This window comes from Aphelocoma coerulescens, chromosome 21 (genome assembly GCF_041296385.1).
Source record: "Aphelocoma coerulescens isolate FSJ_1873_10779 chromosome 21, UR_Acoe_1.0, whole genome shotgun sequence".
Taxonomy (NCBI): Eukaryota; Metazoa; Chordata; class Aves; order Passeriformes; family Corvidae; genus Aphelocoma; species Aphelocoma coerulescens.
The window spans coordinates 1952235-1979544 of record NC_091034.1 but is presented as its reverse complement, the minus strand read 5'-3'; the positions used below and the strand labels follow the sequence as shown (position 1 = coordinate 1979544).

The window sequence follows — 27310 nt, the reverse complement described above, 5'->3', positions numbered from 1 at the left end:
TGGGAACAAACACGGCAGTGAGGGGCAAGAGCCCGGGCAGGGCTTAGCGGGACAGGGCAGGAAGGCCGTGCTGGGAGCTGTCCCAGTTTGCTCCCCTCAGGCATTTGCAGGCAGACAGCACGGCAGCATGTGCTGCATTAACAGCTTGTACTTTTAACCTGCACTTCACAAAAGCACCCAGAATGCTGAAGAATCATAAAAACGTCTCGTTAGAGGAAGGCAGAAGGGAAAGAAAACAAAAGGAAAGTCTGGCCTCAGCAGAACCATGGGGGGACAAAATGCAAGCACAGGGGAAGCATTAACAGGGATTTAAGGACCAGAGGAACAAGCTGCAGGACAAGCATTTTAGGCCATTTTTGAGGACAGAATTGAAATGGTTTCCAGGGGAAGCAAGTTTCCAACGAGTGGAGTTCTTCAGCACAGATAAAACCTTCGTTGGGCAAGTACAAACACACTTGACACTGAATAGCCCCAGCCCCTAATTCTGCTCCCTACTTGAATAGAGACTGGACCTGGAAGAGAGAGGGAAAGGCACAGGAATGATGTTCGTGGCAGAAAGAGGGCTCAGAGTAGAGATCCACCAATGCAGCAGCATTTATTTCTCAAAAGGCTCCAAAGAGTGTCCAGGGCATGGGACTCACTGCCAGACCCAGGCAGACACAAAGCAAAGGCAGCAGAAACACACTGCAAGAACTCAGCAAGAAACAGCAGCACACACTTTGGTTGAGTCAGATCAATGTTACAAGGGTCTTTTTTTGCAACTTTTCCCCCCAAGAGCTCATTTTCCCTGATTCCCCAGGCTCTGTGCTCTTTGCTGCACCAGAACAATGTGCAGAACCCTGAGAGCAGGTTATCCTGTGATGATGAGGGGTATCAGCCACTGTCATCTACCTGGAAACTGCAGGAGCAGCCAGCGACGTACCATGCAGGAGAGTACGAAACATCCCCAAGGCAAGGTCTGTTCCTCCTCCTTGGGGAATTCCACTTGGAATAAAACACCATGTTCCACAGCAAGGACTGGAAAGAGCTGAATTCGCATTTAAGACAGCCCGGAACCAATGTTCCACAGCCCAAATTGGATTGAGAGAACCCACACAGCCACAGAGCTTAATCTTCCCTTTATTGTGCAACAAACATAAATAACTTTCTCCCCAAGTTCCTTTAAACACAATTATAGCCACGAAATCAAATGATGTTTCACAAACATGGCTGTTGTTATTTAAAGATTGATGTCTCCCGTCCTCCCCACCAAAGGATATTATTTCATTGAAGGAAACACAGGCAGGTAAAAGAGCAGAGCATCACACTAAGCTCTTTAAGCAGGGGCTGCTGCCCAGCCTCACTTTGTTTGGAGCATTATCCCTAACTGGAGAGTCTGACTCAGCCTTGGACCCTGGGGCAGCCTCCACCACAGAGCTACAACAGTTAAGAACAAAGATAAGCGGGATTTGAGGACGATGTGCTTCCACTATCCTGCGTACAACTGCGAGGTTTTTAGTGCTGCTGATGCTCACGTTACCAGGCAGCACCTCACCAGGAAGTTCTCAGGCTGTCATTTCACAGCTCAGAGGAATAGGAGTTTCAGACCACCCTAGTTACCCCAAGAACAGATGGCAGGTCCCTTTGTCAGCTTGGATTTCTGTGTGTTGTTTAAATTGTGATTGTTTCCATGTAAAATGCAGCCAGACGGTGCCTCCTCCCAGCTACCCCTCTGAAAGGAACCTGCTTCACTCAACACACAACTTACAAACCAACCACGTACCTCTGGACACCTGCAAGGTCCACACACCCTCCCCTCCAGAGGGTAAGGAAGCAAGGGCATCTCCTCCAGCAGGGGCAGAAATTAGCAGGGGCGTGGTTAACACTTGCTAGAGAGAAACTCAAGCTCCTAAACACAGGCCCGCAGCTTGTTCCCTAAAGCACTACAGGACTCCAGACAGACAGAAAGGACGGGTTCCTATGTGCCTTTAGAAAGTGCCATTTATGTGGGATGCTCGTGTTCCAGGTGGTTTCTTCACCCAGACTGGCTTCTCCAGGCCAGCAACAGGAATATTGCTGCCCAGAGGTCTTCAAACTCAAGGTTTGCCAAGAAGCACATCTTCATTTTGGTTTCTACCTGGCTCTTCTCCGCCAGCCTGTTGGTGAGCAGGGTGGCTGCAGACTGGCAGAGCAGCCAGGCGATCATCTGGTCGGGTTTCAGGGTCCTGGACGCTACAACACTGTCACCCCAGAGGCTCAGGTGCAGCACGTTCGCAGCAACTCTCGCAGACAACCTCTGCAAGAGGAAGGGGAGGGGAGATTAGCTGATCCTGCTGCACTCAGCCACATCACCAGCACGGTGATCCCTGGGCCTCCCCTGAGGCACCACCCTGTGAATTGGAAAGCCCTTTGAGACTATTACTGTACATATATAATGTTGTGTGCAACCCTCCAATGTGAGGTCCAGTCCTGACAACAAACAGCTCCTGAAATCCCTGGAATGATTCAGCACCACTCAGCAAAGATTTTTTTTGCTTTGATCCTTATGTTGTCCTTTGATCCTGCAGTGAGATCTGGATTAACTCCTGCACCCGCAGCCCTCCACGGGGATCCACCAGGGATACTCCCAAAGAGGGTATCTTGAGGGCAACAGCTTCTTACCTTGTTGGGATCCCTCTGAAGCAGCATCTTTATCACCTGCTTCACCTCGAGGGGCACGTGGTCGGGCAGGCTCGGCAGCTGGTCCTCCTGGTAACTTCTGCTTTCCAGAGTCGAGTGCCCGTGGCCATAGAAAGGATTGGCCAGGCCCAAGATTTCGTAGGCAATCGCTCCAACAGCCCAAGCATCGGCTTTACTGTAGTTGATCACTGTGCCAGGACCAGGTGACGCTGTGATCACCTGCCACGGAGAGGGGGCTACTCAAATAAACAGCTCGAGTGCAGCCTCTGTGTTGGAATTTGATTTTTAATGCTCAAATCAGCATTTTCCCCGTAATAAACTTAAGAGAGTGGAACCAAAGGTGGGTTGCATCTGAATCTGTGGTGTAAATATTCCCTATTGCCATGCTCTAAGCCTCTGGCACTGCTCAGCCCACTGGGATGCTGGGAGGAGTTTGGACATTGCACCGAGGCTTTAGCCATTGCCCCTGACCAGCATTCCCAGAGTCCCAAGGGCTGTCTCCTGCTGGAATTAGAGACAGGAGACCTGCAGATGAACAACCAACACCACAGCAAGGTGCTCCAGGTCCAGCAGACAGTTAAGGGTGTCTTGGCTTTTATTAGGCTTATCATCAGAGAAATAAAAAGGAACTGTAAATAATTTCACAACTGCTTTGAACTTCAGCCAAAAGCCACTGTTGCAACACAAGGACTGCTGCATAAATCCTTAACAGTTATATGGAAATGGGCCTGGATAAAGACTAAAGAGTAAATGTGAAGGGGGGAAAGGCTGATTCTGCCTCTTAACATCAACTGATTAGGTTTCACCTGTTAGAGCTCAAAGTGCCTATTTGACACAGCTCAGCACAAATGTTCACCAAGCCTAACTCAAGGTAGGACACAAACCTTCTGTGCCACCAAAACTTCTCGCCCCAACAGCAGGACAAGGAGAAAACCAGCACTACTACAGAGGGATTTACCTCAGGTGCCATAAGGCAGCCATTGCCACCCCGATCCACATAGGAGCTGGTGAAGGGCAGCCTCAGGCCGATGTTTTCATCTGCCAAACAGCAGCCGAAGTCGGTGATGACCAGCCAGGGGCAGCCAGCTGTGAACAACACAGGGCTGCCAGAGTTAGGGTTCCGTTTGGGAGGACCTGGCTGCACCTAACACCACATCACACCAACACCCAGCTTAGTGTCCTCTGCAAACTGACTGAGGGGGCATCTGGTCCCCTCGTCAGGATTGTGGGTAAAGATATTCAGTAGAGTAACCTGGTCTAGTGGGAGGTGTCCCTGCCCATGGCAGGGGGTTGGAATGAGAAGAGCTTCGAGGTCCCTTCCAACCCAGGCCATTCCACAATTTTATGATTCTACATCCTGAGCCCTGGGGAACAGAGAATCCTCTGTATCATCTGCCTCTTAGGCCAGTCTCCAGGAAGGCAGGTGGATTACAGTGGTCTCTCTGTCTCTCTCCCTGATACTCTTCAACCAAATTCTTCCACTCCTAATTACACAGACCTGCCTGCCTGCTATGGCTTCCTGCCCATTTGAATCTCAATCACACCGAAAAAGAGCTCAGGTAATTAAAATCTCTGCTAGAGGCTGACAGGAGAACATGCTGAAACAGGATGAAAACGCTGCGTTGGTTCCCTTCCCTCCCAGCCCATGTTTCACCAGCCCAGGGTGTAGCACTATTAACCTGGCCACGGGGTGGGATTTTAAGAGGCTCCCTGTGCTCTTTGGCTTGGGAGAGATGACAGAGCCAAGAGCCTGAAGCAAAGGCTCCTGCAGCATCCCAAATGTGTTCCCAGATGCTCTGGTCAATGCTGGCTGTGGTCATGCAATCCATCACCTCAGCAATACACTATGTCCATGTTAATGATCCAAAACCTCAGGCACAGACAGGATCAATGAATGACTGCAGTGACAGCAAACACTAAGCTAAAAACTAAAACTGAAATTATTCAAAAGGTTTCATGCTTCTTTCCCCAAACACACAGCTGGGTGGGACCTCCCCAAATACCTACGTGACCAAATCACTTCTGTGAATTTACTGGCATTTATCCTCAGGGATCCACGTACCAGAATCAAATTCAACCAGGATGTTGTCAGACTTGAGGTCTCTGTGTGCTATTCCATGTCGAACAAGATGGTCCACGCCTTCCAAGAGCTGTAGAATCATCACTGTGGAGAGGCGGACATCCGGAGTGTTCTCCCGCAGATACTGGCGCAGCGTGCAGGGGTAACTAGGCAGAACAAGGACAAAGTGGGAATTAGCATCCTGGAGGCTTATCACTGGCGGTTCAACCTCAGTGTTGGCTCATCTCATTACTGATTCTACTCCGTCTCTAGCAGCGTGCTCAGACTAGGGGTGAAGTTCAGGCCTAGAAGGGCAGACAAATGGGGACAAACTCCACATTTCTCACTTTAATTTGGGGTAATTATTAAAAAGAACGGTTTGTCTTCATTGTGGAAGCACAGTTAGAACCTCAAGGACTTGGAACAGGTCCTGGGAGGCATTTCCAAGAGCATACTCTGCTCTTTGGCAGCAGCCCAGGCCCAAGCTTTGCAGGGACAGAGTACCCAAGTCACGTTAACCAGCTTCTCTCCACCTACTTCTTCATCACCAAGAAGAGCGTGCGGCTGTGGCCGATCCCTCTGGGGTTCAGGCTCAATGGAAGGACGTCAGGATACTCAGCAAAGGCTCCGGGCAGCAAAGGGACAGAGGATGTGAACGCTCGGATCACCTGGATTATATTCGGATGAGGTTGAAGCGTCTTCCTCCCAAGGACAGGTTTTCTGTGCAGAGGAGAGACACCACAGATCACATCAATCCCTCAGTCGGTTCTGATGGATCACAGACACATTGCTATTATTGCTGGAATTACTCTTCATTATTATGGCCCATCCTCCACACCAAAGGGCTCCCCAGCAGCGAGCAAACACATTTGTTCTGCACTGGAAGCCTCATCAGAGGGAGATTAAAGCTGCACAGGGTGGATTACAGGACTGCACGTTAAGCAAATAGGCAGACACTCACATCCTGGAATCCATTCACTGAGGAAGAACATGGGCAGCAGTTTCATGGCCCATTTCCCAACCAGCATCTCAGCCCAGCGTTTCCCAGGTGGACGCAGAGCACCCGCAGCCCGTGCGGATCCACCGCAGCAACGGGCATCTCCCAGCAGCTTCTCCAGAGCTCAGAATCCACCCCGGTGCTTCCCAGAGCAAACTGAGCCAACCAAGGCCTCACAGGGCCTCTGCTGTAACTGGATTTCCCTATTCACAATGGCCAAACAGGAAATAAGGTGCTTCACCTGCACTACAAACAAAGCTTTGATAAAAACCCTCACACATGACATGCTGCTTTTCATTTTACTCAAGCCCCACTGACCCTTCCATGCTGCTAACAAAGGCAGAGCCACGCACAGGCTGCTTCTCCATTCAAAAAGAGCTACAGCAGCTCTAGAGAATGACACCCAAATGCAATTACTTTGTTAGAAATAGAATAAAGGTCAACTTCACACTGGGAGTATCAATTTAGACCCTCTATTTTATGGCACAGGCAGGAAGCTCTCACTACCCTGAAAAGCAGGTTACCTATCTGTCAGCAACACAGGTCTCTCATCCCCTGAATGTCAAATATCCCTTTGGCTGCTCTATTGCATTCCCAGCCAGCCACGCAGGGCACAGCATTCATTATTCATTTGTATTGGCAGCCAGGATGGATTTGAAATTTAAATCAGACAATCTGGGCTGTGGACTCCATTGTTTCAAATGGAACAAAAAGATGCGTTTTGGAACAAAAAGATAGCTAACTTGAGGTAATTTAAAAGTTTCCACGCGATTTTCCACCTTCATGCTGTTTGCTCACTTCCTACTCAGGTGAAAGAGTGGGAACTGAGTCATTTCCATTTTCCTTCTCACCAGTTTTCCTGCACTAAAACAGTTTCAACCTCCCTGTCCAGCACCCATTTTACACCAATTTTAAGCCAGTTCTCAAACCTCACAGTCAAATTGTATTACAGTGAAATCATTTGATGTTTAAAACACTCAAACTGTTACTGATTGCAGGGGTGCAATTAAAAAGCATCACAATGCAAACTAACATGGTGTTTGAGCAGTGGCTCCTCCAGCCTTTACCTCAGCAAATGCCAACACATTTCACACACAGGGAAGCTAAGACACAGCCACAGCCACCCACCGGACCCTGGCAGGACCCTAAATGCTCCCAAATTATTGGCACACCCTTCCAATTCCCTCTGGAGTTTAGCAATGAGAGTTTAGCAATGCAATTCCCTGCATGCCAACAAACTTAACAATCCCCAGGTTTATCTGCCTTCAGAAGCTATTCTAGAAAGCTCTGTCCACCTTCTTAACAGTGCAGATTGCTGCAGAATTAATCAAGGGATGAAATTAGCACCTCGCCATCTCTGTAGTGTCCGTACCTGCGGCCAGAGACAGCTCCGTATTCCCCGGATAATGCAACGCCTGTGGCTGGGACGAGCTCTCGGCCCATGGCATCGAGGATGGCTTCACTCGAGGAACCAGCCTGCAGCAACAATCACACCCCATGTTGGTTTCAGCTCTGAAATCACCCAGCCCCAACACAAGCTGAAAGCAGATAATCCTACTGCTGGCACTGTGTCTGGAGCTGGATTGACTGAGACTAGATTCCAGGACTTCCCTCCCTTGAAAATCAAAGAAGGCAATTAACTACTTAGAGAGTTCACCAAGGGAGGTGGCAAGGCCTTTATTTGCAGAAAGAAATCTATTTGTCACTTCAAATCCATCCTTGACCGTCAGCAATCCAAACTACACCTTAACACCCACTTTCAACTTCCAAACCCAAGTGGAAGAGCCCACAACTAAATACCAGGGTACTTCTGGAGCCCAAGGGATTCCAAATGTTGGCATTTTGGAAGATTCTCTTGAAATATTCACTTGTCACATCAATGGGGAAAGCCACATGGATTTTTTTTAAACGTGGAAGAGCCACACTGAGGGACTGGATCACCAGTCACCTGGGCTGGGAAACACAGGAGCAGATCTTGGACAGTCACCTCACGGCAAGGGGACCCAGCAGGCAGGTTACTGCCCACCCTGAGACCACTGACTCTTCAGGAAGAAAGCTACCTCTGTCCTGACACTGACAGGACACCAATTCCTAAACCACTGTCACCAGTGGCCTTCCCATTCCTAGACCTTTCCATCAGAGCCAGCCTCAGAAACCTTTTCTTCCCAAAACATCACCTCCATACCCAACAGCTCCAGCAGCAGCAGCAGCTCTCAGTGCCGATTCCAGAGGATGATAAATGCTAATTACCTTGCTCTGGGACTCTCCACTAACACTCGACGTCTCCAGTGTCACCTACCAACAGCTTTGTTGTGACACACTCGTCCTGCACTCCATAATTAGCACTTTCAACACTTCAGTACTAAACATTCCAGCCAGAATTCCCCAGCGGGGATTCAGCGCCGACTCCTTACCGAAATGTTCCACATCATTTTGATAGCTAAGGGAAAAGCCCCTTTCGGTTGGTGTTCCACTACAGGCTCCTCTTCAGCCCCCTGGGAGGCTGAGCCACGGTCCTGCTGCACGGCTGGGAGACGGCTGCTCTCCGCACGATCCCGAGGATTGGGACAGAAGGGAATGGCTGCTTCGTACACAGCGGCACTGCAGCCCTTCCCGATGGGCTGGCCGATGAGATATTCCTCCAGCTTGAAGCCCTGCCAGCGGAATGAGCTCAAGGGATCTTTCTGCGGCTTGTTCTTCCCAACAAACACGGTCTGAAAGGAATACAAACAGGAAAACCCACTCAGTTATCCCAGACTTCCCAGCGAAGGAGAACTTGGTGTTTCAGTGGTATTACACGTCCCGGTGGGTTGGTCCAACCTGAAAGTCACAATCAGACTCTAAGCATTGGGCTCAAATCACTGTAACCACAGGGAAGATAAATGGCAGCCCAATATATTTTTGTCTGATACAATCTACCCCTAAATCAGTCTTTCATAAAGGTGCCCTTTTTGAGGGAAGAAGAACCAGGAGGGGGAGTAATTTGCTAATCTAGAATATAAATATATTTTGCCAAGAGAAGCTGTGGCTGCCCCATCCCTGAAGTGTCCAAGGCCAGGTTGGACGGGGCTTGGAGCACCCTGGGATAGTGGAAGGTGTCCCTGCACATGGCTGGGGGTGGAAGGAAATGGGCCCTAAAGTCCCTTCCAGCCCAAACCATTCCATAATTCTGTGGTTGTGCAAAGAAAAGTTTAACTGAACACTTCTAAAAACAGATGCATTATTACACTTTTCTCCCCCTCCATGAATAAATCAGGTTAGCAGCATTTAAAAGAAAACGCAGATAAAAGCAGCAACAGGAAAAACAATATTTCCTGCCCTTTTGTGGCAGTCAACTGTGAGGGCTGGTTAGTTTGAGGAAGAATGACTCCATGATGGGAGGGAGCTGGGGGAGGAAATCAAGAGATGTGGGAAAACAACACATAGAAGGCTGTTCTGGAGTTCCATCACAGTTCACGATCCTACAGGTCTGGCGGTGCCCCAGCTGTCACCTGGACTGATATAAACCAGCGGCCTTCTCTGTGAACTGCAGCCCCAAAGCACCAGTGATCACCCTAGGGATGTGTCATGGGACAACGGGACACAGACCCACAGACAGCAAATGGAACTACCCGGCGAGGGCAGAGGAGAGAAGGCATCCTGAGGAACTTCAGGGAATGTGTCTGCTGGTCGGTGGAGCAGGTGACAGCTGGCTCTGAGCACCAAAGGTCTATTTTTACCCAGGAAATATGTTCAGCACCATCCGTCCCATGTGCCCTGCCAGCACGGCCTGGCCCAGCACCGCAGGGTCCCCATCTGTCTCAGGCAGAGGGGATGGACCTGGGGATCAACGTCAGTGTCCTGGGACATGAGATCCCCATCACCAGGGCCCCGACCCCCTCCCTCTGTAGGGGGACAGGGAGTGAGGGTCCCCTAGTAACTGCTTTAGGGTGATGAGGGGCTGCCGAGTGAGAGGCCTCCCCAGGATCCTGTTTTTGGAGAGGAAGAGGTGTCTGTGGGGCTGCTCCCAGCAGAGCCCACCTTTGGGGATGTGCCTGAGGGCTGCTCATTGCAGCACCCCCCACCTTCCTTGAGGAGAGATGGAGAGGTGTCTGGGGGGCTCCCCACAGTGTGCCCTTCACAGGGGTTGTCAGGGGGGCTCCCCACGGTAGTGATCCCCCTTCCCTTCATGAGGGGTGTCTGAGGGGCTCCATAAACAAGGCTCTCCCCTCCCCTTCACCAAGGGTGGTTGGGGGGCTCCCCAGTGACCCTCCCCCTTCCCTTAAGAGGGGGCATCTGAGGGGCTCCCCACAGCAAGAATCCCCCTTCCCCTTTATGGATGATGTCTAACGGGTTCTCCAGAGCAAGAACCCCCCACTACCCTTAATGAGGGGTGTCTGAGGGACTCCCCAAAGCAAGGACCCCCCTTCCCTTCATGGGGGGCGTGTCTAAGTAGCTCCCCACGGCACTGACTCTCTGTGACCTTCATGGGGGGTGGGGGTCAAGGGACGCCTCACATCAAGGACCCCCCTCCCTTTCATGACGGGTGTCTGGAGGGCTACGCAGAGCAACGACCCCCTGTGCCCTTCTTGAGGGGTGACTGAGGGTCTCCGCCCCAGCAATGCCCCCCGCCCCCGTTACAGAGGGCGCCCCAGGCGCTGCCCAGCGGGATCCCCGGGCCCGCGGGTCCCGCGGCCCGCTGCCCACCTGGATGTGGCGACACGCCGCCTCGGCCCGGCGCTGCTCCTCCAGGCGCGGCTCCACCAAGCCCAGCGCCATGGCCAGCGCCAGGCAGACGCCGCCGCGGCCCCGCCGCGCAACGGCCGCCAGCCCGCCCGCCGGGCCGCGCAGGAAGAGGCGGCGGGCGGCCGGCAGCCAGGCCAGCCAGGGCCGCCATGGCGCGGGCGGCGCGGCGGGCGCGGGGCCGGGGCCGGAACCGGGACCGGGACCGGGGCCGGGGCGGGGGGCGGCGCGGGGCGCGCAGGGCGGGCGGCACCGCGGGAAGAGCCGCAGGGCCCGCGCCAGCAGCAGCCGCAGCGCCATGGCGGCCGCCTCAGGGAGAGGGGCGGGGCCGAGGGGCGGAGAATGGGGAGAGGCCACGCCCAGAAATGGCCCCATGGGCGGTGAGGCCACGCCCCCGGGAACGGGAGGGGACGGGACGGGGACGGGAGGGAATGGGGCACGGAGCGGGGCACGGAGCCGGGCACGGAGCGAAGCGTGGAAATGGGCCTGGAATGGGGCATGGAGACGGGCAGGGAGTGGGGCATGGAGTGGGGCACTGAATAGGGCATGGAACGGGACATGGAGTGAGGCATGGAATAGGATATGTAGCAAGGCATAAAGCAGGATATGGAAGGGGACATGGAATAGGATATGTAGCAAGGCATGAAGCAGGATATGGAAGGGGACATGGAGTGGATCATGGAGCAGGGCACTGAACAGGGCACAGAGCAGGGTGCAGCCAAGGTAAAGCCTTGTGCAATGCAGGGCATGGAGGACACAGCTGGGAGTGCCTTGGCATGGAGCACGGCACTGCCCTGGGAACAGCCAGGGCACAGCCCAGTGTGTGGGATCATCAAATCACGGAATTACTGACTGGTTTGGGCTGGAGGGGACCTCAAAGCCCATCTTGTTCCACCCCCTGCCATGGGCAGGAACACCTTCCACTAGCCCAGGCTGCTCCAAGCCCCATCCAGCCTGGCCTTGGACACTGCCAGGGATGGGGCAGCCACAGCTGCTCTGGGAACCTGTGCCAGAATCCCTCCGTCCCCTGCTGCCCATGCTGTGGGATCAGCCCCACAGCCGAGGCACATCCAGCCTCTCACCCACCAGCATCTCCAAGTCCTTCCCAGCAGGAGTGCTCTCCATCCTCCAGTCAGTGTGGATACTGGGGGTTGCCCTGACTCAGGTGCAGCACCCTGCACTCGGCTTTGTTGAACCTCATGAGGTTCCCACGACACATCCAGCACCCCCCAGCCCTGCCTGGGCTGCAGGACAGCCCCAGGACCCCACTCCCTGTGTTTCATCACTTGCTACAACTGCAGGAGATAAACCAGAACTGCTTTTATCTCACTTGGGCATGGCAGAAATGCTGAACCCAGCGCTGGTTGGGAAACGTAACGAATTCATTTATCATTGTATTATAAATCAATAGTACAATCAGAAAATGGCATTACCCTGGAGGCACAAAACTCTCCAGAAGCCCTCAAAAACTCCTTGTCCTCTTCTTCCCCCCAAATGGAATAAAAGCAAGGAAAACAAGCTGGGGAGAAACGAGCAAAGGACATGTTCCATGCGATAACTCTCCTGTTCCAGCAATCCACCTAATCTGGATCGGCTCATTAATTACTCCTGGGGCTGATGGACCTTTTCCTTCTTGCTTTCACTCCTCTTCAGAGCTGAAGGATCCAGCACTTTCCCAAGCAATGATTTCACATTATTCAGGAGTAGTTTCCGTACCAAGCCGTGCATCAAACCCATCTCCGTCTGCGAACTCCTCCCTTGCCTACAGGGATGTCTGGATGCTTTTTTTACTAATAACAGGGAATTTCTATGATTTGATTTTGCCATTTCCTCGGGGCAATGTGGAGCTGGAGTCTGCGAATCAACACTGAATCAGAAGGTGAGCCAGAGGAACAGGCAACTTAACAATATAAACACATTTCCCACTGCGTTGTTCCCAAAAAGTTGCTTACAGGCTGAGAAAATTGGGGAAAACCATTGTCCCCTGTGCCTGAGGGCAAAGGCTGGTGGTGGCCATGCTGCTCAGACCTTCTTCAGGTCCTCAGGGCCAAAGGAGAGCGGCAGCAGCTCCTCCAGCCTCTTGACAATGTAGGTGCCATCTGCTTTGGTCAGGTAGACATCCCAGTCCGTGCCGAACTGGAGGAGAAGAGGAGAAAGAAGAGCCCGATGAGGGAGAAGAAGAAGAAGGGAGTAGAACCTGCACTTCTTCCCCAAATTACTCATACAATCTTTTCAGGTTCACAGGGAGTATCCCCCTCTATTGCATGTATTTTGGGTTGGCTTATCAGCATTACCTCCACCTCCCCCAGAGGATACTTTGGGCTCAGATCTTGTGTTTTTACGCCACCAGGGTGAGCCCCGGTGCCTCTGAGCCTGCTGAATCTGACACTCGAGCTGAGCCCCTCGATCCATTAAATATTAACGACCCAAAAACGGGCTGCGGGTGCTGGGATTCCTGCGGGAGGAGGGAGACAAGAGCCGGACAGCATCTGTGGGAAGCTCAGCTTTTGCAGGAAAACCCCCCTTTTCAGGCTTGCCAGAGCCAGAGCAAGGACTCGAGGGCAAAACTCTGCACCTGGAAGAATAAACTCCCCTGGGGAGGGTGAGGGTTCCCACTGAACACCCACCCAGGGTGGGAATACTCCTTTCCCAGCAGATAATGCAATTTGAAGAGCCTGGAGCCAGCCATGGGGCTGAGGATGGGGAGTTGCACCCTCCTTGGTACCTCCAGGTGTTTTAGGGCAAGATGCCTGGGGGCAGGGGATGGTGTCTGGGGTCAGGAAAGGAGCCATGGAGCCCCACACGAGCTGTCACCTCTCTCATCACTTGTCTGCAGGCGCCGCAGGGCATGATGAAGTGGTCCCCCATGTCACTGCCAAAGGAGAAGGGCACAGATCTCAGTCCTGAGGTCAGAGGAGGGGGGAACACCTGCAGAAGACCTTCATGCCCCAATAACTACAGAGCCACAACAGATTTGCCCCCCCAATTCCTCAAAAAATACCATGCAAAAAACTTCCTTTCCCTCCCCAAAAGCTGGGGCTGCTGCAGCAGAAGCTGCCCCAGAGGAGTACCAGGGGTTCTCCTGCTGGCCCCCCATCCCGTCCCTCACCATTCCAGCTCTCAGAGCACCCTCACCTGGCGATGGCCATGGCCTTGAAGCTGGTGTGCCCCTCAGAGATGGCTTTTTGGATGGCAGTGCGCTCGGCACACACCCCCAGGCTGTAGCAGGCGTTCTCCACGTTGCACCCTGCAGGGAAGACCCCGAAATCAGCCACCCCAAACCCCATCATCTCCTTTCTTCTTAGGGAATTTACAAAGAAAAGCCATTTTCCCTGCTTCCCCTATTTATTTTCCCATCCACTGTGATCTTTGGCTCTCTCCGGGATGGCGGCTGCCAAGAGGCAGCGGGGGAGGACACACAACACCAGCACCCCAGGATGACCCTGCTACACCCTCATACATGACCCAAGGCTTGCTGGGGGCTCCCCAAAATCCCCGGGGGGGTCTCAGGTCCCCATCTTACCCGAGAAGATCTCCCCGCCGGCGGTGAGCAGCGCGGCTCCCACCGGGAAGCGGCTGTAGGGGCAATAGGCGCAGTTTTTGGCCTCCCGGCTGCGGCGCAGCAGGAGCTGGAGAGGGTCACCCTGGGGCTGGCCTGGGGGGACAGCGGCGACCGGGTGCTGCCCGCCTCCCTCCATTCCTGCGCCCGCCTGCCCTGCCCGCTGACGCCGCGGTTAAATATTTCCTCGCCTGGAATAGGCTGGCCGGGACGCCGGGATAACGCCCCAGCACGCAGCTGAACTCCGGGAAGCATCCCCAGGGGAAGCCCTGGCCCCCAAAGCATCGTGCTCAGGGATTCCCACGTCCTCTCCCTGCCAGCTGCCTCATTTTTTCCAATTTCTCCTGGTTTTGTTATTTACTTCCTCCTTTCTCTGTCCCGGCAGAGCATTTTTCCGCTGCCGTCCCGGAGGTTTTTTCCTCGTCAGTTCAAAACTGGTTCTGTGGCTTCACAGGATAATGTCATTAATCATTCCTGGGGCAGAAGGAACAACAGTTCCTGATCAGTGAGATCAAAAGAAATAAATTAATTTGATTGAAAGCATAAAAAATAGTATCTGTATATGTCACATTTTCCCAGGTCTTCTAACTACAGGCAGCAGGGGAAACTGGCTGAAGACACAGATGGTCAAAAGCCCAGTTTGGGATGCCCTCATACTGGAGCCCAAATTCAGTTTGGCTGGTGCTTCCATGGGAATCAGCCCACACAAGGTAAAGGTCTCCCAGGTGATCATCAAATCGCTTTTTAATTAAAGATTTCTCTATTTTTCCCCTTGCCCAAGGAGCTTCCTGCCCCATTTTCTAGCTGCAAGGACAGGTATAACAGCCCCCAAGGATTTATCACTGGGATTTTTGTCCAATTTGTTGGATTTGGGGAGGATTTTGACCTTACCTGCTGGTTTTCCCAGCAAATCTTGGTGCTAGGTCGCTGCTGAGGAGCCACAACAGGCTGGGAAGCGGTGTCCAAATTGGCAGTGACTTCTGATGGGGTTGAAACTCCGGGAGCTGAAACAGAGCATGGGACAGTGAGACCACCACAGGCACCCCAAGAAACCAAAGCTGGGATGCTGAGATGGGTATTGTCCAAGGGATAACTGGGAAACCCACCTACCACACACTGTGTGGGTGCTTGTTCATTCTGGAACCCAGTGATGACAGTTCCCTACTTGCCAGGGCAGTGAGTGAGAGGAGGGATTGGCAGCCCTGAACCAGCCCACAACCCTGTTATCCAGCTCTCAGATTGCAAATCCAGGTTGTTTTCCCCTCTATAAAATGCAGTGCAGAGTCTCCTTTGCCCCCCAAAAGCTGGGAGAACAAAGGAAAACCAGTCCCAGGGCAGCTTGTGGGTGGCACAGTGGGATGAAACCAATGTAGAGGGACACCCCCCACCCCGACCCCAGTAATGTGGGATCTGTAAATAAAGAAGCTTCTGGGTGGGTTCACACCTGCCCTCTCAATATGAACACCGAGCAAGTAAATACAGTCCTCACCTCAGTCAGTGAGGGCAAGAATAGAAATTGTGAAAGACAGAGGCTGGCGTGGATAGAAATCTTCCTCATTAGCACTAATTCCCTAATTGCCATCTCCCCAAAACCATCCTCACACTGGGAGCAAACCACACAGCCCATGTTTGCATCAGAAAAGCTGAAAAACAGACAAATTCATGCATTTTTTATTATTTTGGCTGCAAAAACGTATGAGGCTGTCGAGGCCGCGGCAGTGAGAGAGTGGGGCTGGTGCTGTCTGCCTGTGAAGCTGCTATTTTAAGGCTGTATTTGCTTCACTCAAACCGTAGAAAATCTGGGAAGCTGCTGGGAAATGGCTTCCTGTTCCCTGCAACACCCCACTCTGGTTTTCTTCCCCAAATGGACTAAAAGTGGGGGCACATGGTGTTATTTTACCCCTTTCTCCTTCCCATTTTTCAATCCCAAGGCAAACAGAGCATCCCCAAGCCTGGGGGTCTCCCTGCTTTACATCCAGATGGTTAAAAAAAATAAGGCGGAAATCAGGGTTTGAGCCAAAGGAGCTGAATCCTGAGCAGCCTGACTCCACTGCAGGGCTGAAAGCTCACAGTGCTCCCAAAAAATCCCCTCCAAGCTGTGCCATGGGGAAATAACATTCCATTTCTCCTGGAGAGAAGCTGTCCTGGGGCCTTGGCCAGAGATAAAAGCAACAGGTTAAAAAACAGCTCAGCCCAAAAGGAGAGGAGCAGCAAGGAGGTCTGACTGGCTTGGACATAACAGGGGCAAATGGGAGGTTTGGAGGAAAAAATGCCAGCAAACCTGCAGGATGTGCAAATCCTGGCACACACCCTTGTGCAATGCACTGATTTGTGGAAAAAAAAACCCACCTTTTTGTCGTTGTAGTGTCAGAAGCCATCATCTGACCCTCCCAAAAATCATCCCTCGCAGGTGGGAAATCAGGGAATTTCCCCTCACGCCGGTGGGTTTTGGCGCTGGAGGTCTGGCTGCTGCAGGGGGGTGGGGGGCTTAATTCCCCCCCCGGCTTGCAATCCCTGCCGGAGCACGGAGCGAGCGCGCACGGAGCTGGCGGGGGCCGTTCACCGGCGGCTCCCCGCGTGCTCGGGGAGGTGGAGCAGCCCACGGAGAGCCGCGTCCCCGCAGCCGCCGCCGTCGCTCCCGCAGCATCAGGCGCAGGCGGCACCCGGAACGCGGCGGCTCCTCGGCTCCGCATCCTCCGTGGGCAGCCGGATCGGATACGGCGGCCGCCTCCCGCTGCCGGGGTAGGGGCTTCACCCCCTGCGCGGGGGGGCGCGGGGACACCCCCCAAACCGGCTTCGGGGCTTGGGGGGGGGTGGGTCCCGCTGCTTGCGAGCGAGGCCGGGATTAGCGGAGCGGAGCCGAGATGCTGCCCTGGCGCCGGAGCAAGTTCGTGCTGGTGGAAAATGAACGTAAGTGCAAAGGCAAGAGCCTGGGGCCGGGGTTGAGCTACGCGGCGCTGCTGGCCGGCTTCCTCCGCTCCTGCCCGGACCTGCTGCCCGAGTGCCCGCTGGAGCGCCTGGGCAGCGTCTTCCGCGGGAAGCGCCAGAAAGTGGAGCTGAACAAGGAGGACCCGACGTACACGGTGCGGTACCTGGGCAATGCCGTCACCCTGCACGCCAAGGGCGAGGGCTGCACCGAGGAGGCGGTGGGCAAGATCTGGGCCAAGAGCGAGGCGGGCGCCGGCGGGGCCAAGATGAAGCTGACGCTGGGCCCCCATGGCATCCGCATGACGCCTTGCGAAAAGGGGGCCCGCCGGCCGGGCCACGCGTACCTGCTGCACCGCATCACCTACTGCGCCGCCGACCGCCGGCACCCCAAGGTGTTCGCCTGGGTGTACCGGCACCAGGTGAAGAACAAGGCGGTGGTGCTGCGCTGCCACGCCGTGCTGGTCTCCAAGGCCGACAAGGCGCGCGCCATGGCGCTGCTCCTCTACCAGACCTCGGCCTCCGCCTTCAACGAGTTCAAGCGCCTCAAGAGACAGAGCGATTTCCGCCACGTCCAGCAGCAGCTCCTGGGCGATGCCATCGTGCCCTTGGTGCCCCTCCGCAGGCTGCTCAACGCCAAGTGTCCCTACCGCCCGCCGGCTGAGCGGGCCCGCTGCGCCCCTCGGCTCAGCTCCATCCTGGAGGAGGAGGAGGAGGAGGCCTTCGGCACCGGGACGCCCCTGGGGGACCCTGAGCGAGCGGCCGTGCTGCGGCTGGCCAGCGACATGAGGGGCTGCAGCCTGCGCGGGCCCCGGCCCGCCGTGTGCTGAGCGCCGGCGGTCACCGCGTTCCGGGCATCAGGTGCCCTCCCTGCGCCCCAGGCCGGTGCTGGACCCTCCTCGAGGATCAGTCTGGACAAGACACCCGCTCCGTTTGCAGGAAGACCCATGGTAGGGGTGGGCTTGCACCCCAGGGACCCCCTCCCCCCGGCCCCGCACATGAACCTGCTCTCGTGCCTCCTCCGCAGCGGCCATAATAATAAAATTCATGTGTGTTTTCTGCGGTGTGACGGCGCCTGTGTCTCGCCCGGACCCCGGCGGACGACAGCGCTGAGCTCGGCACCGAGGCAGTTTGGGGGGTATATACTCCCCTGAAAGGCGAGCCAAGGAGGGGGGGGCTGCGGGGTCCACGGTGCTTTCCTGCGGCACCGAGGGCTGGGGAGAGCTGCTCGGCGTAGTCATGGCAACTTGATTTTTTAGATATAGAGCTGGGGGGGCGGCTGTGCCACCCACGTCGGGGGAGCTGTGACGGGGTTTCGGCCCCTTGGACCCCACTGGAGAGCAGAACTTGCCTGCACCCCCCACCCCACCCCAAAATTAGCACCAAGGGCCTGAAGATCAATAATTTATGAAAAAATGCTATTTTTTTCTTCCCCTTTTGCTGCTTTCCCAGAATAAGCAATGGTAAGGAGATGGGGTGGTGGGGGTGGGGGGTCTTGTGTCCCCCCCAGCAGGGTCCTGCCACTCTGCCATGGCTCTGTGTGGGGTGGGGGAGAAGGAACCTGCAAAGTGGGGCTGGGGGCTGCGTCCTGAGACTGAGCCCTCGCAGTGGGGGGGCCACGTGGTGCTGCTGCCCCACAGCCCAGTGAGGGGTTAAAACCTCCCCAAGCACCCTCCCCAAGGTGCTATAGGGCTGGGATTTGGGAAGACATCCCCTCCCAGGCGCGGCGGAGCAGGCTTTGATCTGACCACTGCGCCCCCAGACTTAGCAGGGGGGTGAAATTTGGGTTGGCCCCCCACCCCCAAAGCGGGGGGGGAGGGTGGGGGGTGGCACGGGGAATGCTCCTCCCCGCACCTGGGGGCATTAGGATTTGGGGCCAGCTGCCAAGATCCTAAGGGATGGCTGGCCCTTGGGCTAATCCCGCCTGAGATACTGGCGAGGCTGGAGTTTGATGTCCTCCCCAAGGACCCCAGGGTGGAGGTGGAGGTAAGAGGTGAGGGGGCTGCGACCTGTCCTGCCCCCCAACTCCCAGGGATGGGGTTTATCCCCCTAAAGCTCCGTAAGGCTGTGATCTGACCTGCCTCCCCTGACCCGTAACCCTTGTGAGGGGGTATTTTGTGCTCCCCCCGCACCCCAACAAGGATTTGGGGGGGTCCCCGCGCCCCCCGCCCGGCCTTGGCGGACCCGCATCTCGATGGCGGCTCCGCCGCCGCCAGAGCGCTGCTCGTGACGTCATCACCTCGCGCCGGCGCGGTGGGAGGTTGCCGTGGCAACGGCGGGCCCGGCGGCCATGGAGGGCGGCGGGCGGCCCTCGGCCGCACAGGCCGTGCTCTTGGCCGCCAGCACCGCCATCACCGCCCTGCTCTACTCCGTCTACCGGCAGAAGGCCCGCGTGGCCCGCGGGCTCGAGGTGGGTGCGAGGGGTGCGATGGGGGAGTGCACGGGCCCGGCCCCCGGGCCACGGCCTGGTCGCGCCTGCTGAGTCGCGGCCTCTGTTTGTTCCCCACAGGGCGCCAGAAAGGTCCGGTTGGACGGGGACCTGCGGGCCGTGCTGCTGGAGGCGCCCGGACGCTGCGTGCCCTATGCGGTCATAGAAGGTAGGGTCAGGGCCCGCAGCGATGCTTCAAACGGGGGTCGGGGGCACATCTCCCCCCCAGCTGCTCCTCACCGCGGGGTTCCATCGCCAGCTCCTCCTTCTGTGCCCGTCAGGTCATATCCCCCCCGCCAAGCAGCCACAGACTCCTGACAGCAGAAAACACGGGCTCTCAGGCTTTTGCCCCCCGTCTTAGAATTTCAGAATGGTTTTGGTTGAAAAAGACCTTAAAGCTCATCCTGTTTCACCCCCTGCCACGGACAGGGACACCTTCCACTGTCCCAGGTTGCTCTGAGCCCTGTCCAGCCTGGCCTTGGACACTGCCAGGGATCCAGGGGCAGCCACAGCTGCTCTGGGCACCCTGTGCCAGGGCCTGCCCACTCTCACAGGGAAGGATTTCTTCCCAGTATCCCATCGACACCTGTCAGTATGAAGCCATTGCCCCTTGTCCTGTCACTCCGGGCCCTTGTCCAAGGTTTGTTTGACGAGCACCTCAGCAGCCCCTTGGATCTCCGTTCCAGGTGTGGTGCGGTCGGTGAAGGAGACCCTGAGCAGTCAGTTTGTGGAGAACTGCAAGGGGGTGGTTCAGAGGTTGACGCTGCAGGAGCACAAGATGGTGTGGAACAGAACCACCCACCTCTGGTACGTGCCTGGTGCCCACCTGGGGTGCCCTCGGGGGGTGGGACACCCTGAAATGGCCTCAGGCATGGCCAGAGTGACCAAGTGCCTCAGAGCTGGATCCCAAAGTAGCCCCCACGGCAACAGCTGCCAAAATGGGGCGTGTTTTAGGGCTTTTAGAGTTCACAGAGGGGCTGGAGGGGAAGAGCATGTCGAGTAACCCAACACAGGCAGATCAGCCCCACCTTGTTACAGAGGTGGCCTGAGGATGGCATTTCCAAAAAAAAAACCTGGTTTTAGAACAGAATTGGATTTGGGTGATTCCCACACCCAGGGGACCCAAGGAGGGTCCCAGAGCTGCTGAAACAGAGCCCAGCGATGCTCTTTGATAAGGATTTGATAACACTTATCAAATTGGGATGTGTGACACATGGTGCTTCTCTTCACGGGGTGATTTGTGACAGCTGGGAATGCCACAGACAGGTGAGGAGGAGTTAGGTGGGCATGAAGGAAGCCCCCACTACTTGTGGAGCACTGAGGTGAGGGTGGAGTGGCCTTGTGCACACCTGGACAGTGCCATGAGGGAAAAGGTGTTGTTCTCCAGAGAACCCCATCAAAGAAACTCCGCTTGGGGCACATCCCATCTGGCAGTCCCCAAAACCAGCAGATCATCCCAGGCTGTGTTGCCCCCCTTTTCCCTCCCCAGGAACGACTATGAGAAGGTCATCCACCAGAGAACCAACACCACCCCCTTCGACCTGGTCCCCGCCGAGGGCGGCGCCGGCGTCACCGTGCGCGTGATGAAGCCTCTGGACGCCGCCGAGCTCAGCCTGGAGACGGTGTACGAGAAGTTCCACCCCTCTGTCCAGTCCTTCACGGACGTCATCGGCCACTACATCAGCGGGGAGCGTCCCAAGGGAATCCAGGAGACGGAGCAGATGCTGAAGGTGGGCACGGCCCTGACCGGGGTGGGAGAGCTGGTCCTGGACAACGCCACCATCAAGCTGCAGCCCCCGAAGCAGGGCATGCCCTACTACCTGAGCGCCCTGGATTTCGAGTCCTTGCTGCAGAAACAAGAGTCCAGCGTCCGGTTTTGGAAAATCCTGACCGTCGTTTTTGGCTTTGCCACCTGCGCTGTCCTCTTCTTCCTCCTGCGGAAGCAGTACCGGCACCACCGGGAGAAGCAGCACCTCAGGCAGATGCAGGAGGAATTCCGGCAGGCCCAGGAGCGCCTGACGAACGCCGAGGGCGGTGAGACCCTCAAAAACGCCTGCGTGGTCTGCTTGAGCAGCACCAAATCCTGCGTTTTCCTGGAGTGTGGCCACGTCTGCTCCTGCCACAAGTGCTACCAGGCTCTTCCCGAGCCCAAAAAGTGCCCGATCTGCAGGCAGGGCATCACCAGGGTGGTTCCCTTGTACAACAGTTAATTTTTTGTGATTCTCGGGGGGGAGATTTTGGATTTAAAGCTGCCACTGGCAAAGGGGTTTTGTTGCCTCGCTGCTTGGGTGATGGATTTTGGGGAAGGGGAGGGAGCTTGAGGGAGCAGGTGCTTCAGCGGGGGGGCAGAACTGAGTCTGAAAAGGTGACTGTGCAGCTGATCAGGGCTCACGCTGTGCTCTGCAGGTGTTCTTGAGAGAGATGACTCCTTTCAAAGGGTGAGGTGCTCAGGGGGAGATGCAGCTTGAAGCTCTTCTGTTAAGGTTTGGACTCCCAGGGTTTGTGTCATGGTTACAGAGCCTGCAGACCCTTACCCAGCTGATAAAAACATGGGGAAAACAAAAATAAAATGTATTAAAGGTTCTCAGAGGCTGCAGAATTCCTGTGGTGCTGCCAGCGGGCTGCAAGGCCCAGCAGAGCAGGAGGGGCTGTCAGAGAGCTCGTACTGGGGGGTGGGAACACAGGTAATTCTGTGATCCCTCCCGAAATGGGTTTGTCACACCAGGATGTGAGGATGGGGATGTGAGAATGCTGTGGCTGATGGCTGGGCTTGGCTTGGCTTGGGATAGAAAAGAGGGTATGAAGTAATAAAATAGGATGAAAAGTGTGTCTGTGTCGGATTATTCCATGGGAGTGACGAGGTTTGTGCTCCCTGAGGTGGACACGGCGAGCCCAGATCACCCCGAGCTGTGATGGAGGTTGGCTGAGGGGGGGGATCCTGTCCCCCCTGCACCGGACATGACAGTCAGTGCTGTCCCCTCATGACACAGATGGTGCCAAACCCCCAAACTGACACAAAAAAGGAGAATTCCCTTCCCTGACACCGCCATTTTGCCATAAATTCCATATGCACCCAAGAGGGTAAATTGACCCAAAGCGCTGCTGCAATTAACATTTGCTAGGGAGGACAATTAGAGAAACATTTCTGGGGGCTGAGGGAGCCTCAAGTAGGAACAGGTGAAAAGCCCCGGACTGAGGCAGCCCCTGGGCAGCGGGGAGAGACCCCTGCTCCATCCGGTGCCTGCGGGCAGGCAGAGCTGTTCACATCCCCCAGGCATGTTTGAAAAGAAACATTCCCATCGACTGGCATTTAAAAAACCCTGAATTCAGCAGAGAAGATGATGGGTTGTTTCCTCATTAAACATTAACCAGAGCGGCTGGGCAGCGTCCGAAGGCCATTCTGGCTGAGGCACAAATCCACAGCTGGGTTTTGAGGAGGAGCAAGTCCCTGGTTGTCCCAGTGCCGGGAAAGGGCCGCATCCCGCCAGCTGTAGATGGCGGTGGCTGCCTGCAGGGCGAGGCAGCCTGCGGAACAGAATCCCAGAGGGAGCAGCCAGAACACAGCTCAAAAAGCCACACTGCAGCTCGAAAATACACAGATTGAAACAACAGAATCCCACCTGCTGGAAGAGATGCCCCTCCTCTCCAGGGCACCAACCACCCCAAAAAGCCTCATCCTCTCACTGGGGACAGCGGGGAGGTCAATCCCCTTCAGACCAGTGCAGGACACAGCCTCGAACCTCAGCATTTTGCCCAGGAATGGAGCATCAGGTGAAGCCTAAAAATACACTTTGGAGGGGCTGTGCTTCCCCATTACCCTTCGCCTCCTGTTTCCAAGCTCTCCCTGTGATATCTTGGGCGTAGCCGCAACCTTATGTAAGGAGCTGACAGCTCGGGGGCGGGCGGGGGTGCAGGGGAGAGGGGCTTGTGCAGCTCTGGGGGCTGAGGATTTCAGCAAACAAGGGGTTTGGAGACGGGAGCAGCCTCGGGACAGCGCAGCCCAGCCCTGTTCTTCCTGTGCCCCCATCCTGCTCGGCCCCAAAATGAGCCAGACTCCGGATTCCAGAGGACTCCTGTAACTCAGCCTTGCACAGCTTCTTTGCTGCCGTTGCTACTGTCCCCCCCTCCGCTTTGCAGGAGGTGCACCGCGGATGCCTGAGCGCCCCCAGCATAGCTGTGGTCTGTCCCAAAATGTTATCCCCAGCCTTCCCATCACTCACTTTGCCAGGCAATAACCCCAATGACCCACGCTGCTGTTCACAGCCCTGCATGGAAAACCCCATGGAAAGCTCACAGTGACCCACAAGTCTTCCTGCAGTGCCCCAGGAAAGGCTTGTGCAGGGACAGGTCCCGGGGTCCCACAGCCAAGCACACCCAGACTGTCCGTCCATGTTGCAGCCCCCAAAAGTGCCAGAGGCCCCGAGATGGCTCATTTCTGCTGGGCTCTGTCGGGCACATGTGGGGCTGTGTCCAGTATTCCTGGGAACAGAGCTGGCCTCCCCAGGGGTGTGGAGGGGTTGGTTCCAGACTTCCCAGGAGTGGCTGGGGGGGCTCACTCTGCACTCCCTACACGTGTCTGTGGGGCAGTCTAGGCTCCTCAGATGTGGCTGTGGGGCAGCTCTGGGCTCCCTAGAAGTGCTGTGGGGCCACCTAAGCTCTCAGAGGGTTCTTGTAGGGCAGCTCCGGACTCCCCAGGGACGCGGAGGGGCAGGCTGGGGCATCCTGAGGACGAAGTGGGGCAGCTCCGGGCTCCACAGGGCGTCTTAGGCAGTTCTGGGATCTCCAGGGATGCTGTGGGACACCCCGAGGATGCTCCGGGACAGCTCCGTGCTCCGCGGGGAGCTTGCGGGGCAGGTCCGAGCTCCTTGAGGATGCTCCGCGCTCCCCGGGGACGCTGCGGGGCAGGCGGCGGGGCAGTCCCGGGGATCCCCGGGGTGCGGGATCAGCCCGCCGGGGCGGTGCCGCCGCCGGTGCCGGGGGCCGAGCCGGTCCCGCCCCGCCCCGCCCGGTCCCGCCTCCCGCTCCTCTATCGCCGCCGCCGCCGGAGCCGCCGCCGCAGCCGCGGAGCCGCGAGCAGCGCCGGCCGGGCCGGGATGTGACGGGGCGGCTGCCCCGCGCCCGCTGCGCCGCTGCCCCGGGCCCGCGGGCCCCGCGCCCCGGGAGGCTGTCGGGGGGCGGCGGCGGCGGCGGGTCCCCCCCCGCCGCCCCCATGTCGGAGGGGCCGCCCTACGGCGAGGGGCAGCTGGCGGGGGACGCGGCCGTGGGGCAGCTCCCCTTCCCCGTTCGCCTCCGCGGCGGCGACGGGCTCCTGGCCGGCGGGCAGGGCAAGCGGCCGCCCAAGCTGGGGCAGATCGGCCGCAGCAAGAGAGGTGGGTGCCGGAGGGAGCGGGGCGCACCGGGAGCTGCCCGGGATGCGGGGCACGGCCCCAGGGATGGGGCGGGATGCAGCGGGTATCCCGCGGGGTGTTGGGCATCGTGTACCGGGGACCTTCCCCGGGGATGCAGGACACCGGGAACCGTCCCCAGGGACGGGGCACGGTGGCCGGGCTCCCTGAGGGATGTCGGGCATCTCGTCCTGAGGACCTTCTCCAGGAATGCGGGGCACTGGGGACCGTCCCCAAGGACAGGGTATGGAGCACCGGGCTCCCTGAGGGGCGTTCGGCACCGTGCTCCTTGGATCTTCCCCAGGGATGGGGCATCAAGCGCCTTTCGGGGGTGCAGGGCACCGGGAAGCATCCCCGGGGACGGGGCACGATGCACCAGACTCCCTGCAGGATGTCAGGCATCACGTCCCAAGGACTGTCACCAGGGTATCGGGTAGCCGGGACCTTCCCTGGGGACAGGACATTGTGCCTTGGGCACTTCACCGGGTATAGGGCAGCAGCGACCTTCCCCAGGGACGGGGCATCGTTCCCTGGGGACCATCTGCGGGGCACAGAGGTGAGGGGACCTTCCCTGGGGACGTGCCCTTTGCCAGGTTTCCCCAGGGCCAGGGCACCAGCCCCGGGCGCGCGATGCTGGGGACCCTCCCTGGGGACGGGACACGGTGCACCAGGTACCCTGCGGGGCGTAGCTTTGCCAGCAGCCACACCGGGCATGTGGGACCCCTCCAACCTCCCCCAGGGTGACCTTGGGCGAGGGGAGCACGGCGGCAGGAAATTCACCGCGCTTCTGTTTCTTTCTGCTTTCTAGTGGTTATTGAAGATGATAGAATTGATGATGTGCTGCAAAACCTCTCCGAAAAGGCCCCTCCCGGTGTTTAAAGCCTCCCTGGGGACGCTGGGCTGAAGCCCGGGGTGGGGTCGGTTTACAATGGCACAGGTGATCGGCAAAAAATAACCCCCCAAGACCGCAGCGACCGCCCGAGCGCCGGGAACGCCGTCCGCGCCCGCCCGCAGTCCCACGGCACCGCGGCACGTCCTGCCCTCCGGAGACGCGCGGAGGGGAGGGCGGCGAGCGAGCCAGAGCCCAGCCATGAATTAAAAAATTATAATAAATTAAAATATCTATATATATAATCGGGAAAATGGTCACCTGCTTCAAAACCCCCACCCCGAGGGATGGACGGAGGAGTCACGCCGCGGCTCTGAATTACTCGGGATCGCTTTTCTCGGGCTGATGAACCTTGTGCCGCGCTAGATCGGGGGGTAAGAGGAAAGGGGGCAGCGGGAAATGGGGGCGGGGGGGAACAGCCCCCGGCCAGGGCTGTTCCCAGCGGGCACCTTGTTTACATTATTTAATCTTGCAAAAATGAATCCGTGCACTTGGATGTACCACGCTATCCCCTTCCGTATGAGTTTCTTTTTTTTTTATGTTGATGTCTTTGGATGTTGGGAAATTATATAAAATAGATATATATATATATATTTAATTTTAGTCACGTTTTAGGGTTCTCGAGGGGGAAAACCAAAACTTTTATAAAGGAAAGGCCTGAAGGAAGAATTGCTGGTTTATTTTTTAAAGCTTGTACTTCTTGGTTGCTGTGAGCAAAGGGACAGATTTTATATGTACGGGGGGTGGGGGGACGCTCAGCTTTTCTAACTACCATGCAGTCTGTAGTGTGGGTGATCTTGGTTTTTTTTTTCTTATATTGTGGCAGTTTCCTCTCTTTAATAGACTGTATTAAAATATATATATAAAGAAATTATTTAATGTAATCACAAGAGTGCCAAACACTTGGAGATGCTGGAGGGCAGCGATTCCCTCCCCGAGACGAGCAGCACTCGGAGCTTTCTGCTCTTTCTAGGGCTCGGTCGATCTCTCGTGGGGTTTTCTCTGACTTCTCTTTTCTAATCTTTCTTTTTAACTATTTTGCATGACGTGCATAAAAACAAAAGGGGAAAAAAAAAAGGGGGGGGGAACAAAAAGCGCCTCTGGCGCCCGGGCTTGGTTCTTGTTTCTGTTTGCGATTGACTGACAGACCTCAAGGCAGGTTTTTCTTTCCTCCTTTTCTTAAATATTGTGTATGTTGCACTTTTATCCACTACACAGGGCTATTTCTGCAATGTACGAATAAAAAGGAAAATGAAACAAAACGGAAAAAAAAAAATTATAAATGCGGATCTGCCGTGTTTTCCCATGGGCTGCCGGGGCCCAGCGCCGTGAGCATCCCTCCCTGTCCACCCAAATAATCCCAAAATAACTAAGGAAAACGCCACCACTCTCCAGCACGGACCCCTGTTCGTGCTGAATAATTAATTGTCATTAATATTTATTTGTGGGACTTTTTTGTTTGATGGGAAAACGCTTCAGGGGCACAAATTTAATGGGAAAATTCAGTGCTGAGTCCTGAAAGTGGCTGTTGGGGACGGGGAAAAAAAGGTGCCTTCCCCTTCACTGATGGGAAAAACTGTGGAAAATGGGCATTTCCGTTCCAGTATTGCCTCCCTTCCCCCAAAACCCCAAATCCTGGTGTTAAAAAAAGGCCCTTATCCCTTCTGCCCCTGCCCCCAAGGGCACTTT

General features: G+C 56.1%; 5 protein-coding genes across 5 annotated transcripts; 3 read left to right on the top strand and 2 right to left on the bottom strand.

Annotated features, from left to right (window-relative positions):
* Positions 1-1101: 1101 nt before the first annotated feature.
* On the bottom strand, positions 1102-10759 carry PINK1 (PTEN induced kinase 1). Its single transcript, XM_069034909.1, has 8 exons — positions 10401-10759; positions 8129-8428; positions 7087-7190; positions 5255-5437; positions 4721-4884; positions 3617-3744; positions 2641-2877; positions 1102-2275 (listed from the first exon to the last, which is right to left on the bottom strand). Exons 1-8 carry the CDS (start codon positions 10734-10736, stop codon positions 2015-2017), a joined length of 1713 nt encoding a protein of 570 aa, XP_068891010.1. The 5' UTR covers positions 10737-10759; the 3' UTR covers positions 1102-2014.
* Positions 10760-11797: 1038 nt separating this feature from the next.
* Positions 11798-14180, bottom strand: CDA (cytidine deaminase). The gene is made up of 4 exons (XM_069034730.1): positions 13960-14180; positions 13572-13683; positions 13251-13308; positions 11798-12572 (listed from the first exon to the last, which is right to left on the bottom strand). Exons 1-4 carry the CDS (start codon positions 14132-14134, stop codon positions 12459-12461), a joined length of 459 nt encoding a protein of 152 aa, XP_068890831.1. The 5' UTR covers positions 14135-14180; the 3' UTR covers positions 11798-12458.
* Positions 14181-16859: 2679 nt separating this feature from the next.
* FAM43B (family with sequence similarity 43 member B) lies at positions 16860-17889 on the top strand. Its single transcript, XM_069034949.1, has one exon. The coding sequence runs from the start codon at positions 16860-16862 to the stop codon at positions 17748-17750; it is 891 nt and encodes a 296-aa protein (XP_068891050.1). The 3' UTR covers positions 17751-17889.
* Positions 17890-19181: 1292 nt separating this feature from the next.
* MUL1 (mitochondrial E3 ubiquitin protein ligase 1) lies at positions 19182-22175 on the top strand. The gene is made up of 4 exons (XM_069035016.1): positions 19182-19330; positions 19430-19517; positions 20035-20155; positions 20838-22175. The coding sequence occupies exons 1-4, from the start codon at positions 19211-19213 to the stop codon at positions 21556-21558; spliced, it is 1050 nt and encodes a 349-aa protein (XP_068891117.1). The 5' UTR covers positions 19182-19210; the 3' UTR covers positions 21559-22175.
* A 2240-nt stretch (positions 22176-24415) lies between these two features.
* On the top strand, positions 24416-26883 carry CAMK2N1 (calcium/calmodulin dependent protein kinase II inhibitor 1). The gene is made up of 2 exons (XM_069034824.1): positions 24416-24717; positions 25541-26883. The coding sequence occupies exons 1-2, from the start codon at positions 24558-24560 to the stop codon at positions 25609-25611; spliced, it is 231 nt and encodes a 76-aa protein (XP_068890925.1). The 5' UTR covers positions 24416-24557; the 3' UTR covers positions 25612-26883.
* Positions 26884-27310: the final 427 nt, after the last annotated feature.